We start from the raw sequence: 14,540 nt of genomic DNA on the forward strand, positions 1-14,540 counted from the left end.
CAGGGAGGCCAGAGTTGGGTGAAGGCGCTCAGAGACCACTGGAGGGCCGGTACCTCCAGCCTTCCACCCGCCGTGATTTTCTCCCTGTGGGGCCATCATGGGTTCTTGGCAGGGCTTGTATTTTGCGGCTGGGTCTGCAGTCTGTACCTTTTCTGCTGTACTGCCTCAGTCTGTTGAGAAACAAAGAGCAGAGTGTTCCTTTTCCTCCTGACACTCTCTGGGCTCCTTCTCTGTGAAAGGAAGAAAACGACTTTCCTCACCAACCCCCAGACCCTAGTGTCCCCATGGCCTCAGAGCAGGGGCTCTGTCAGGTCCCGGCTGTATTATCTGGCACCTACCTATGAAGAAGGCACCAGCTGACAAGGATTCTTTGCAGAGAAATCACAGAGACCTGAGCAGGCCTGTGTTTTGACCTGGAGTCTGTGCACGTGTCTGTCCTGACAGGCTCGCAGCCTGATGAGCTGCTCATAACTCCCTGAGGGCTTTCCCAGAAAAGAGGAGGAGTCTCAGAGGAGCCAGGAAACGAGTGCGGGATAAACTGTTCACTGTTGTTTGGCAGGTTTTGTCTGTGATGGAATTTAAAGTAAAGGCCTGGGCCTTCTTGCTCATTTTCCAGCTCCTGGGACCCAGTAACAGTTGTCCTCAGGGTAGCCGTTCTCATGTTTAGGTTCGTTATGGAGCAGCCTCCCACGAAGAGTCAGTCATAAATAGCTAACGTTAGGCAGTGAGACACAGCATGAATGTCAGCTGTTGTTAATGGCGGAAAGCCCACATTAACTTCATGTTAGCAACCGCGGGGGCAGATCTCCCAGTTTTGGATAAGGAAACTCACTGGTCTTCCCTGGGTCCCCACCACCTTTGGGCCTCAAATAGTGTTGGGCATTGTAGTCCTCACAGCATTCAGGCACCGTCACCAGACCTCTTTGCTTCTCCCGATCTTGGAAAGGCCCTGACACAGCAGAGAGCAGAGCGTCCATGTGCAGCCAGGCTGTGCACCGGGGCAGCCCTGTTGGTGCCTGGGTGGCTCTGGGCTCCAGCTCATTCTGTCTTCCGAGACACCCTGAGGACAGTATGTTTAGGCGTCTGGACCACTGGTCCCTTCTTTGTGGAGTTCAGGTCTCTCCAGAATTTGGTCACCACTTGTTCTTTCTGGGTCTGGGTGGACACATACGTTGGACAGAGAATCTCTATGCCTGGAACCTGGCACGTGGATTTCTTCTGCACTGAGGGACTTTCCTTCTCTTTAGTTAGATGTGAACAGCGTCATTGGCAGGCCTCTTTTTCCCTTTCAGTGGCTTAATGAAGAGAAGATCATCCAGAGGCTGGTGGAGCTGATCCACCCAAGCCAGGATGAAGATGTGAGTATGGCTCCCACAGAGCCCACCTTCCGCAGAGCCCCTCACTCGGGGCTACTAAAGAACGCTCTCTGCCGCCGAGGGCAAGAGTCACATACTTTTCTTCCTTCAATCAAGCACAGACTTGCAGACTCTGTCTTTTTACTAAAAAAAGTAATACATACATATTATAAAAAACAATTTGACCAGAATTGTATTAGTGATCGCATCTCTGGCTGAGTAACAAATTATCCCAAAACTTAGTTGTTTATAAGAACAAGTATTTTTTAAATTTCTCTTTCTATGAGTCAGGGACCTGGACACGGCTTAGTGGGTCCTCTGCCCGGGGTCTCTTACAAGACTGTGGTCATCTCAGGACTCAGCTGGGGGAGGCCCTGCCTCCAGGGTCACCAGTGGCTCAACAGGACTCCGCTCCTTGAGGGCCGTGGACCTGTCCACGGGGCAGCTCACAACGTGCTGCTGGCCTCCCTTGGAGTGAGCAAGACGGAAGTTCTTCTTCTGCAGTCTTAGAAGGGACAGTCCGCACTGTGGCTGTACTCTGCTCTCTAGAAGTGAGTGGCTGAGGAGGTGGGGTTTACGAGGGCGTAAAGCCTCTGGGAGGGAGGCTCCCACTGCCAGTGTGGAAGCATGTAGGGTGGCAGTGGGGCTTCCTCTTGGCCCCCTGCCTGCTCCATGCAGTGATCACTGTTGAAGAATTTGGGGTGTATTTTTTCCGTGCATGACAAAAGTAAACAGACACACTGCCCTCAGCAATTTGAGAACAGTGGTGCCGACCTGTGTCTGAGCCTGTGCTGTGGCCTGGCCACACTGTTCTCTGTTCCTCTCCGCCCACGGGGCCATCACACAGCCGGGTGAGGGTGCCTATGCTCCATACTGAGGAGGGCGGGTGCCCCTCCACCAGTGTGAGCACCACAGGCCGACTGGCCTGTTCCTGGCCCAGACGCAGGGGTGAGGCCACAGGGACCACCTGACTGCTTTCATTTCTCCCTAAAGTAGTCATGCAAACACTTTCTGTAGCCCAGAGTTCCCACAGTGTACAGGTCACGGCTGCACGTTCTGATGCTCCCGGCATGGAGCCAGGGGGCTGAGTTTCCCTCTAGTTAGTTTATCTGCACCACTAAACACCCCATGTTGTTGCGAGTGCACTGAGTCCAGATTTTCACTAGTTAAGGATTAATGGTTCCCTGGAAGAGTTGAGGCCTCTGTTTTCTGTAGCACCTTGTCTGTTTCCATTAGCTCATAGGACTCATTCTGAGTGTTACCAGCTACAGTTTAATACTTAATATTTTAAATACTAATTTAAAATACAGTGGCAGTAACGTGGTCACATATGCAGCATATCTCAGAATGGTTCCAGGGATAGAGCAATGTCTCTGTGGTGTATCTGACCCTCGAGAGCCCTATCTGGAGTCTGGGTTAGTTCAGTACAGCTGAAAGGTCTGACCGGATTGCATCCTGACATTCAGAAAGGCCAACCAGGCTTCTCTGAAATGGACTTGTTTAGAGAGTCCAGTGTGTTCTTCCGAGAACTGAGCAGTGGGACGGCTCTACTGGCCTCTCTCCCCAGCCCTGAGGGGAGTGCTGTGTCTCCTTTTCCTTCCAGAGACAGTCCAACGCCTCTCAGACTCTCTGTGACATCATCAGGCTGGGCAGAGAGCAGGCCAGTCAGCTGCAGGAGGCCCCGGAGCCAGACCCCCTCCTCACAGTGCTGGAGTCGTGAGTGCTGGCTGCATTGCGGGTGCCTGGCTGGGTGGGGTGGGGTCTTTCTGAGCATGAGGAGGCCTCCAAGCCCCGCCCGGAGCACAGGCAGATACTGCAGATGCCCAGATTCTGATGAGCTGGCTGTGAAGTACTCCCATCTAGTTAACCTGATGAGCCTGTTTCTCATGGGAGGAGGGGTCTCCAGGGGACCCCTGGCATGTGTAGTGACTCTAGGCCAGCAGGGGCAGGAGCGTCGTGAGAACCCTGGGTGCCCAGCCTGAAGCCCAAGCGAAGCCGCTCGAGTTTTAGGGTGTTGCTCGTTTATAGAGAGGAGAGGCGGTCCTTTGGACGCTGGCCTGTGTGTCTGCTCCAGCAGCAGTGACCTCTGTGTGTGTCTGACAGGCAGGACTGTGTGGAGCAGCTTCTGAAGAACATGTTTGATGGAGACCAGACTGAGAGCTGCCTCGTTAGTGGGACTCAGGTGTTACTTACCTTGCTGGAAACAAGGCGGGCTGGGTGAGTGTCTCGCATGAGAGCTTGAATATGATGAGTGGTCTGGGTGTGTGGGTTTTTAACTAATTGTTAATGATGGGTAGACTCTCTTTCTTGAAAAGATAAACTTACAGCTCCTTGACCTTTGGCGTCAGTCATGTTCCTGCCTCAGGCCGAAGGTACCCAATGTCGCCAGCTTACAAGGTGTTTATAGATGTGTCTGTGGAATAGGTATGAACAGTGGGTTTCCCCATAGACTGTCCCAGTGTGTGATGTGTGTAAATGTGGTGTGGTGTGTGTGTGTGTGTGTGTGTGTGTGTGTGTTTGTGTGAGTGGTTTTTGTATGTACATGCCAATGTGTGGGGGTGTGGGCTGCGAGGTGTGTGTGTGTGTGTGTGTGTGTGTGTGTGTCTGATCTGTTCTGTCCCGTCATGTGGTGTGGTAGTGGCCTGTCTCCCAGGGTGACTAGTTCTCTTATTTCTTCTGGAGGGGACTTCATTGAAGCTCCCAGCACTGATAAACTGCACTTTAAAAATTAAAAAAAAAAAAAAAAAAAAAGCAATAGGGACACCTGGGTGGCTCAGTCAGTTAAGTATCCAACTCTTGATCTCAGCTCAGGGTCTTGATCTCGGGGTCTTGATCTCTGGGTCATGAGATTAAGCCCCGCATTGGGCTCCATCCTAGGCATGAAGCCTATTTAAAAAATAATAACAATAAAAAAGGGCACCTGGGTGGCTCAGTTGGTTAAGCGTCTGACTTTGGCTCAGGTCATGATCTCGCGGTCTGTGAGTTCAAGCCCTGCATTGGGCTCCGCGCTGACGTTGGGCTCTGTGCTGACAGCTCAGAGCCTGGATCCTGCTTGGGATTCTGTCTCCCTCTCTCTCTGCCCCTCCCCTGCTCGTGCTCTGTCTCTCTCAAAAATAAACATTTTAAAAAATTTAAAAAAACAACAACAACCAAAGAATAAGAAATGACAAGAAATTGAGTTAATCTTGGTATGGTATTAGTAGCAGTTTTTGGCTCTCTTTCTCTGGGATCCAATACAGATCTATTAGTTTATTACCTAAAAATAGAATTATAACATTATCATTGTTTTCTCTAGTTAGACAATCAGGATATTGATTTTTTTAATGTTTATTTTGAGAGAGAGAGCGAGAAAGCACATACATGCTCAGGGAGGAGCAGAGAGAGAGAGAGGGAGAGAGAGAATCTCAAGCAGGCCCTGCAGTGTCAGTGCAGAGCCTGATCTGGGGCTCGATGCCACCAATCATGAAATTGTGACCTGAGCCCAAGTTGGACGCTTAACTGACTGAGCCACCCAGGTACCCCAAGAATGCTGATTTTTTTTTTTCTTTCAATCTTTGTGAATCCTGGAAGCCTGGGCCTTTTCTGTAGGATGTGGGGGTTCTTCTCAAGGCCTCTCCCAACCTTGCCTGCAGTAAAGGGACAGCATGGAAATGAGACATAAAAACAGAGATGAGCCAGCTGATTCTTTTTTTTTCTTTTTTTGTATTTAAAATGTTTTTCTATAATGGTCACGTATTACTTTTATAACTGGAAAAAGCATTTAAATAAAAATCTCAGAGAAATTAGTTTGAAAAAGCTGGAGGGACGATGTGGAGTCCTGTCTCCTGTTTTTCAATCAAGGAGTAGGAACAATGGTGAATTTTCCAAAACCAGAGGTGGGGGCCAGAGGTAGGTCCGGTGCGTGTGAGATGCCACCAGCCCCGTGGGGGTGAGGAGGCTGTCCTTGGCCATCACCTGGGAATGTTTTCTAAAGGCCACTGTTGCTTTTCTCTTCTCTCTGTACCAGCCACCAAACCACTCTTGAGCCAATAGGTGGAGAAGTTGGGGGGCGAGGTGTGACAGAGGACGGGGGTGTATGCCCTGTGTCTCCATCTGCTGTCCTCATCCACAGGACAGAGGGCTTGGTGGACTCCTTTTCTCAGGGACTGGAAGGGCTGTGTACCGTCAGCAGCAGCATACTGCACGGCATTGAGCCACGACTGAAGGACTTCCACCAGCTTCTACTCAGCCCGCCAAAGGTGGGTGACCCTGAACAGCTGTTAGGTCCCTATGCAGGCATTATAGGCAGGATGATTTGCAAGTAGACCACCAGACATCCCAACTTGAGAGCCACCAGACAGATCCCAGAGGCATGTTTCCATACCCTCATCTGCTGAATGTCCGTCTCTTCTCTGAGGTAAGGCTGGGTGGGGAGGACATTTTGCAGCCCCCCAGATGACTCTTGCACTCTGAAATAGGGGCCGTCTGAGAGCCCAAGTTTACTGTAGGTCTGGCCTCCAAGTCAGGGGTACCTGGCCAATGGTCAGGGAAAATGCCAGGGGAGGCCTTTGCTCAGCTCAATAGCTCCAGGCAGCACTTGGGTCACACGGAGAAGGGCTCAGTCGCTTAGCCACCATGGAGCTCACTGTGGAGCCCCTCTCCTCCGTCAGGGCCCCTTTCCCTTTCCTTGGTGCTTCGTAGCACCTACTATGATCTGTTGCACTATGAAGGTAGGGATTCTGGAACATTTCATTAATGAAACATTACGCTGCATGTGTGTGGGGTCAGAGAACCCTGGCATCCAATCTGATGAGGCCAACTGTTACTTGTCTCCTTCAAGTATGTTCATGGGGTGTCTGTTAGCTCGGTGTCCTGACACGGTGTCCCCCAGAGAGCTGGCCCCATGTTGGACATGTCTCATAACCTGACATGCACATGTCTTTGCTTGGTTTGCTGGGACCAGAGAGCCCTGGGCTTCTGGGGACAGTAGACCACCATTACTTACTGTTTTGTGAGGCCCTGAAGGGAGTGGTGGGGTCCCTAACCCTGCTGACCCCTTATTTCCTCTCATAGGCAACACTGGCTTGAGCAACCTCCGCACACACATCGTATGCCTCCCCAGGCTGAGCCGCTTCACGGAGTAGTGGCCTGGCCCTTTGAGCAGTTAGCACCAGAGCTAAGAGAAGCCAGTAGCGGCCATCCATGCTGGTTGCAGGTCTCTAACTGGGTGGTGCTCTTGTGTTTGTAGAAAAAAGCGATCCTGACCACCATTGGCGTGCTGGAGGAGCCTTTGGGGAATGCCCGTCTGCACGGGGCCCGCCTCATGGCTGCACTGCTGCACACGAACACGCCCAGCATCAACCAGGAACTCTGCCGGCTCAACACCATGGGCTTACTGCTGGTAAGTGGGCGCTCCTGCCAGCCCTGGGTGGCTCTCTGCGTGTCTTGCACTGTCAGCAGGGGGGTGGGCAGACAGGGCAGGTGCACTGGGCGGGGGTCTGTCAGGGGCAGGCATTTGGACCTCAGTATCCAGACAAGGTTCTGCCCGGAACAAGCATAGTCTGTATAGAGAAACCATTTCCCAGACCTGTCGCAGGGTTGACCGCACAGGTCGCTGGTGAAGCACACCGAGTGACCGTGGGATAGGCCTTGGTGTAGGCTTACAGAGAACTGCCCCGAAAGCAGAGGGCAGATTTCTAATCCACTGTGAGGGACTGGGGTAATACAGTCCATCCCCTTCCTGTTTTCTCCCCAAGACAGAATTTTTATTATAGCTCTCCAACATAAAACGTCCTGAAAGAGCAAATCCTGGTCACTCACAGTAGAAGGCCACCCTAGCAGCTCTTGCCCAGGCCAGTGGGAAGTGGTCCTCTCTTCAGCAGATACCTCTCTGGTGCCTGCGGGAGACGGTCAGGCAGGCAGGGATAGCAGAGCAGCACTGGCTGTGGGCAGCAGGCTCCGCCACGGAAGGTGGGTGCTGATGGGGAGGGCGCCCCCTGGGTGTGCGCCGTGAACACATGGGGTCTCGGTCTCCCTCTTCCCTTCTGCCTTGCCTTAGGGCCTCTACTCCCAGAGAACTGAAATCTTTTCTAATTTAAATTCTTATCCCAGGGGCGCCTGGGAGGCTCAGTCAAGCATCAGACTTTGGCTCAGGTCATGATCCCGCGGTCCGGAGTTCAAGCCCCGTGTTGAGCTCTGTGCTGACAGCTCAGAGCCTGGATCCTTCCTGCTTTGGATTCTGTGTCTCCCTCTCTCTCTGCCCCTCCCCTGCTCCTGCTCTGTCTCTGTCTCTCTCTCAAAAATAAACATTAAAAAAAAATTCTCATCCCAGAAGGGGGCAGCCTTGGAACTAGGCCTGAAGTACTGACTATATCTCAGTTTCTTACAGGGTTTGGGAGTCAGCTGGGCATTGCTGTGCTGAAATCCCAGATACGGATCAGGGCTTCGTTTTTGAAAGACCTCCTTTCCTTTTCCTCTCTTCAAAAAAAGTGTCTCCCACCCCCCTTTTTTGCTTTTATTTTATTGTGGTAAAATATATATAACATAAAATTTATCATTTTTATAATTTGTAAGTGTATAATTCAGTAGAATTAAGTACATTCCCAATGTTATATAACCATTACCACTCTCTGTTTCTGCAACTTTCTCATCTTCTGAAACAGAAACTTTGACCAGTAAGCAGTCTATCCCCTGCCCCTCCCCCTCCCCCTCCCCCAGCCACCACCATCTGCCTTCTGTCTCTCTTTTTTTTTTTTTTTTTTTTAATATTTTTTACATTTATTTATTTTTGAGAGACACAGAGAGAGACACAGCACAAGTGGGGGAGGGGCAGAGAGAGAAGGAGACACAGAATCCGAAGCAGGTTCCAGGTTTTGAGCTGTCAGGACAGAGCCCGACACGGGGCTCAAACTCACAAACCATGAGATCATGACCTGAGCTGAAGTTGGACACAACCAACTGAGCCACCCAGCCACCCTATACCTTCTGTCTCTTTGAGTCTGACTCTTGTAGGGACCTTACAGAAGTGGAACCACGCAGGATTTAGCCTTTTGTGTCCGGCTTATTTCACTCAGCAGTGTGTCCTCAAGGTTCATCCATGTGGTGGCACGTGGCAGGATTTCCGTCCTTTTTGAAGCTGAATAATATTCCATTGTGTGAAGTGACCACATTGTGTTTGTCCAGAGCCATTAGTTGATAGACACTTGGGTTACTTCCAGTTTTGGGCTGTTTTGAATACGCTGCTGTGAACATGGGTGTGCCCGTATCTCTTCTGAGTGTGTACCAAGAAGTGGGATTGACGGGTCGTACAGTAATTCTACGCGTCTGTTTGAGGAGGCCGTAGGTTACCGTAGTAGCTGCCCCATTTTACCGGCAGCGTCCTCACCGGTGTGGCAGGCACATTGTCACTCTCCTTGCCAGTGCCTCCTCCCTGGCCTGCGGGACCAGAGAGTCACAGGCAGACTGCTGTCCCCACCCTGGTCCAGGGGAAGGACACAGCCATCCTCTAGGCTTGGCTGGGGTTTGGGCCTCACTGGGTTCCCTCGGGGAGTGTCCACCTCTCGATTTCACATCCCTTCCTGAACAGAGTCCCTGGGTGTTTGAGAATTTAATGTACTTCCAGTAACTCATGGGTCAAGACAAAATCGTAAAGGCAGAATAATAAACACTTACATAGCAAAATGTGTATCACGTACTTGAAGTGGATACCACAGGAAAAGTACGCTTGGGAAAGAAAAAAGGCTAAAAAGTAATGAGTTAAACTTCTAAGTTAAGGACAAAAAGATAAGCCCAGCACAGGGTTTGTTCAGATGAGAGCAGAGATTGATGAGACAGAAGGGCGGGTGGCCCTTTGTCAAGGTTCCAAACAGAGAGACCATCTCAAGGAGGTACCGTCAGCACCTGCCTGGCCACCCACGTGGTCAGGGGACAGCGTGTGGGAACGGTGCACTACCACGACAGCGATCCCCTCGCCTCCGTGGTCCTGCTGCCGGGAGAAAACCCGTCCAAGGACTTTCCTCTGTCCTCTGTTTACTCAGGACCTGTTTTTTAAGTACACCTGGAATAACTTCCTGCACTTCCAAGTGGAACTATGCATAGCCGCTATTCTCTCCCATGCTGCCCGCGAGGACCGGGCAGAAGCCAGTGGACTGGAGGGCAGGGCGGAGCTTCTGCCCGGAAGCGGGGACCCAGAGGCCCCCCCGCCTGCTGCCAGCCGCCCTGAGAACACAATGGTGACCCACGTAAGTCCAGCCAGCGTCCTGTGTGTTGCTGTGCGCCCTTCCTGTCGCTGCGAGCTGAGCCCCGCCCTGTGTGGATATCCGCACTGTGGCTGCCCCCTAAGCCTCCCGTGACGTGGGTGCGCTGCCCTCCCTCCACTGTGAGACAAAGAGTCATGGAGAAAGTGTCCCTGTTTGCCAGGGAGCCGAGGGCCGGGCCCTGCGGTGGGCCACGCTCACCAGAGGGGGCCAGAGCATCTGGATGCAGCCCCGGGGTCTGCTGCCGTCATGACAAGGCCGTGAAGGAAAGTGTGCAGGAAAGAGAATGTGTCGAAGTCTCAGGGGAAAACATTCTGGGGTTGTGGACCCTGTGAAAGGAAAGTCTTGCCTTTTTCTTGGCACTTCCATGCTGGCCCATGAGTGTCTCACGGGAGTCTCCCCTCTGGGACTGCCCATAGCTCTTGCCTGGTGTCCGTGTCTGTGTCGCCTCTGCCCTAAACAGCTGACCAGAGCGATGTTAACAAGTGTTTGTTGAGGAGGAGAGGAATCAGGCGTGTGGGTGGGTGGGTGCCATGAGGAGGTGGGCACGGTCACTTCTTCTCGAGTCGGGGAGCCCACTGGTTCGTGCTTCCCTGGGGAGGCTGGGGGCTGCGGGGGTGGGGTTGGGGGACGATTCTGACCCTCAGGCTGGCTGTGAGGCTCAGACAGGAGGGACACAAGTGTCTGACCAGAGAGGCCTGCGTCGTGCAGGCCTGAGCTGGACAGCAGCCCAGGGGGTACACAGCTGGGGGCAGGTGCCTTGACACCAGTGAGTGGGGGACCCTCACCCAGATGAGGAGGCCCTGTATGGAGTGGGGTGTGAGGTGGGTCCAAGAACACATGCAGAGGCACAGGAAATGGCGTCCAGGCCCAGAGGCCAGAGGAGGCACTTGGGCCCAGTCCTTGCTTCTGGACAGAGAAGGTGGGAGGCGGCCAAGGGGAAGGAGCGGAGCTGGGTGGCCCTATGGGGCCCGGGCAGCACCTTTGCTCCTGTTTGGACTGTAGGGAGGCATTGGGGACGTTGCGCTGATGTGCCTGCTTGCTGCCAGCCTAACCCACACGGTCCAGGGTCGGGTAGAGAGGGCAGTGTGCAGCCCTGCAGACCCTGACTGGGGTCACCTGTCCCCTTAGCTGTTCCAGAAGTGCTGCCTGGTCCAGCGGATCCTGGAGGCCTGGGAAGCCAATGATCACGCACAGTAAGGACCCACGGGAGCTGTAGGGGGTACCCCAGGGGCTGGTGTGCGGCTCCGGTGGGGAACCTGGAAGTGCTGGCCAGGGAGGGGCAGGCCTAGGGTGCCCAGGAGAGACAGGCAGAGCCACTCTTCTCCTTGCCCCACCCGGCCTGTCAGCAGGGACCCCAGCCTTCCACTCACAGTGTGTCCTCAGTCCTCCCATCTCCCCATCCCCGCCACCAGCTGCTTCTCCTGCTAAGCCCTGAACCCTCAGCAGTGCATCTGGGCTACTTCCTGCTTTCTCTCCTGCCCCACCGGCCTCTCGCGCCCTGAGCAGCTGGGATCTTTTTGAAACACACAGATGGTCTTCCCACTGCCTAAGTCTCAACCATCCAGGTCCCTGTGTGGGCTGCCCCTGCCCACAGCCCTGCCCACACCCTGCCGTCGCTCCACCCTGCCCACTGCTGCTTCTGGGGGGCTCTGATCTCACCCGCTTCATGGCTCGCATCCTGCTGTTACCCCACCAGGTTGTGTCCTCTGCAGAATACGTGCAACATGTGGGACGGGGTCATCTGTCCTTCCTTGGGTCTGGCCCACGTGATACCACTGAAGCCCCATGGGCAGCTTGCTCTTGTCCCTCTTGTGCACTGGTGCACACGGTGCCTGTCACGGTGGGTGGCTCACTCCTTTCAATGAGGGGCCCACGATGCCACAGAGGCTGGGACTCACAGCAGGCTGCACACAGGCCTCCCCGCGGGCCTGTCCCTCCAGGCTCCCTCCTGACCCCTTCCTCTGCCAGGCTGGGCTCACTGACTCAGGAGCCCACCTTTGCTTCCTCTTCTGGGCACCGTCAGGCTTTTAGGACAGAGAACACGGTCGAAAGTGACTTTGTCCCCTCTGAGCATTTAACGCCTTCCTAGCACAAGGGGCTTTAAAGATTTGCCCTTGTGTTGGGTCACGCATGTGACGGAGGAGAGGTTGAACGTGAAGCTGTGTGTGCTTGGCAGCGTGGGGTGGGAAGGTGGACGGAAGCCGGGACTCAGGCCTTAGAGTGTGTAGAACTCAGCAAAGGAGGCAGTTTGCAGACCCGGGGAGCCAGGCAGCGACAGGCCAGCTCCCAGCCACTGCCCATGTGGAGCAGCCCCTGCCTGGCTCTGGGTCCCAGTCCCGTGTCCGTTCTTGACTCCCCTTGCCCTCCCCTGCCACCCACCGCTGGTCAGCACCCGTGGCAGGAATGCACTGTACTGGGGTCTCTGAACCTCTTCTGCCCCACTGGGTGTTCCTTCGGGTCAGCCGGCTCTGGGTGGAGCTGGAAGGGCCTCTGGGAGCCAGGACAGGGCAGAGGTGTCTGCATGTGGGCTGAGGGGCGCAGCATCGGACCAGCCCTGCGGGGTGGGCAGAGGCCCACCAGGCCCTGCTGGTATGCAGGCCCCATGGCTGCCTCGGTTTCTGGTCTCTACGTTGGGGGTAGGAGCGGTGTCTGCCTCATTAGCACTCCTTGTAGTGAGATTGGAGTGATTGGCTGGCCTGTAGCAGGTGCTCTGGAAAAATAAGTGTCCTGCAGGTGGGATTCGTGGGGTGAGGGGAGTGGGGGGGACAGGGAGGGCTGGGAGCAGGGGCGAGGCCAGGGCCCTGATGGACACAGTGAAGAAAACCTAGTGGTCCCCTGATGCTGCCCTTCACTTTCAGGGCAGCGGGTGGCATGAGGAGAGGCAACATGGGCCACCTTACCCGGATTGCCAATGCGGTGGTACAGAACCTGGAGAGGGGCCCCATGCAGACCCACATCAGCGAAGTCATCCGAGGTGAGCCCGTCCTGCCCTTGTTGCCCTCCTGGCAGCAGGAGCCCCGTTCTGGGTCTGTCCCCTGCCCCTTCCCTCAGCCCCCTGCCTCTGCCGCATCTCCTGCCTCTGTCCCCTGCCCCCTTCCACTGCCTCCTGCCCCCTGCTTCTGCTCTCTGTCCCCTGCCTCCTGCCTCTGCCATCTGTCTCCTGCCCTCTGCTCTCTGCTCTCTGCCCCCGCCTATGCCTTCTGCCTCCTGCCCTCTGCCCCTTGCCCTCTGCCTCCGCCCCCTGCCTCTGCTCTCTGCCTCCTGCCCCCTGCTTTTGCTCTCTGCCTCCTGCCCTCTACCCCCTGCCTCTGCTCTTTGCCCCCTGCCCTCTGCCTATGCCTTCTGCCTCCTGCACCCTGCCTCCTGCCCTCTGCCCCTTGCCCTCTGCCTCCCCCCCTGCCTCTGCCCTCTGCCCTCTGCCTCCTGCCTCCGTCCCCTGCCTCTGCCCCCTCTCTCCTGCCCCCTGCTTCTGCCCCCTTTCCCTGCCCTCTGCCCCCATCCTCTGCCCCCTGCCTCTGCCACCTGCCCCTGCCCTCTGCCTCCTTCCCCCTGCCTCTGCCCTCAGCCCCCTGCCTCTGCCCTCCGGCTTCCTACCCCCTGCCTCTGCCCCTTGCCCCCTGCCTCTGCACTCTGCTCCCTGCCTCTTGCCCCCCTGCCTCTGCCCTCAGCCCCCTGCCCCCGTCTCCTGCTCGTCTCCTGCCCTCTGGCCCCCCTCAGCAGGCGGTAACTGCATTGGTACAGGACAGTCTGCTTGCTTTCCCACATGGGATCTTCTCTCAGGGTGGGCCTGGGTCCCAGGTGTCAGTTCTGTTGAACAGACCTCTGTGGAGGGCATCCTTGTGCCCAGCAGCCCTGTCAGGTGCCTGCACTCAGCAGCTCAGGTGTCAACAAGTTCTCCCCTGTGTCTGCTGCTCAGGGACCACCCGAGTCCTGCCCGAACACTGCCCTCCCGCTCCACAGTCCAGCTTGTCTCTGAACTCAGGCAGCTTTGCAGACCTTTCTAGCACAAGTCTGGGGAGCTGGGGAAGGTGGCGTCTCTTCTTGAAGAACAGGTTTTCGGACCTGAGCAGAGGCAGCCCCTCCTCTGGTCAGTCCTCCCCTCTGCCCTCAGCCTGAGACATCCGCCATCCTGGGCTTCTCCTGCCTCGGACTCCAGGGCCACCCCTGCCCCGACCTGGGGTCCCACCACCCACGCCCTCTCACATCCTGGTCGTGGTCTGCAACTCCTGGCCACCAGGCTTCCTGAGCAGAGCCGGGAGGGCCCAAAGGAGTCTTGCTTCAGACAGGAAGGTGGGCAGGTCAGAAGGACCCGTGTGGCTCCCCTGGGGAGGACGATGCCCAGACCGGCCTGAAGAGCGTGCTGAGAGACACTGGGAGGTCAGGGCTGGACAGGTGGATGGAGTGCACTAGTGAGTCCAGGGAGCTGAAGGTGGGCAGAGGACAGGATCCCTCAAGGCCCTGGGGGCGGTGTTCACACCAGTTTCGTGACCAGGACCGTCTTCTCAGCCCCACGTGGGATGCTTGGGCGCAGTGGATGGTGTTTGCACAAAGGAGTGAACTCCATCTGGCAGGACCCCCACCGGTGCCGTGATCCTGGAGCATAGGGGGGTGCTAGGGTTCCTCCCCCATCGTGCAGCAGAGGAAGCTGTGCTGCCAGTGTTAGGTCAGCTCTGTGGCAGGTGTGGTCCCCGCCGGTTTAGACCGGTGGGCCTGCCACACTGGCTGCCTGGTTGTCCCTTCAGGGAGTCTCTGCTGTGGTCCCTGTGGCACAGCGCCAGGGGTGAGTCCAGGAAGCTCTGGGTGGCCCTCCAGAATGGAAGCAGGGGAGTGTACTTGGTCGGTGGCCAACAGGCCGAGGTCAGGCACCTGTGACAAGGGTGTGTGGACCCAGGGAGGCTCCCTAGGAAGGGTGCAGTTTGGGGTGTGTGAGGTGAGCAAGGAGCTTTCT

The 14,540-nt window shown here is 55.6% G+C and overlaps 1 protein-coding gene across 7 annotated transcripts in view; it reads left to right on the forward strand.

Moving 5' to 3' along the window:
* The window catches only part of PPP6R2 (protein phosphatase 6 regulatory subunit 2), an 80,575-nt gene that overhangs the window by 59,685 nt on the left and 6,350 nt on the right, over nucleotides 1–14,540 (forward strand). For all 7 annotated transcript variants that reach the window (XM_078449235.2, XM_078449237.1, XM_078449238.2 and 4 more), the window contains 8 exons: nucleotides 1,293–1,358; nucleotides 2,959–3,071; nucleotides 3,459–3,572; nucleotides 5,467–5,593; nucleotides 6,583–6,735; nucleotides 9,371–9,574; nucleotides 10,721–10,785; nucleotides 12,451–12,566. In XM_078449235.2, coding sequence (XP_078305361.1) covers nucleotides 1,293–1,358; nucleotides 2,959–3,071; nucleotides 3,459–3,572; nucleotides 5,467–5,593; nucleotides 6,583–6,735; nucleotides 9,371–9,574; nucleotides 10,721–10,785; nucleotides 12,451–12,566 — 958 coding nt within the window. The remainder of the gene's footprint in view (nucleotides 1–1,292; nucleotides 1,359–2,958; nucleotides 3,072–3,458; nucleotides 3,573–5,466; nucleotides 5,594–6,582; nucleotides 6,736–9,370; nucleotides 9,575–10,720; nucleotides 10,786–12,450; nucleotides 12,567–14,540) is intronic.

The sequence above is a fragment of the Panthera onca genome, chromosome B4 (genome assembly GCF_046562875.1).
Source record: "Panthera onca isolate mPanOnc1 chromosome B4, mPanOnc1 haplotype 2, whole genome shotgun sequence".
NCBI lineage: Eukaryota > Metazoa > Chordata > Mammalia > Carnivora > Felidae > Panthera > Panthera onca.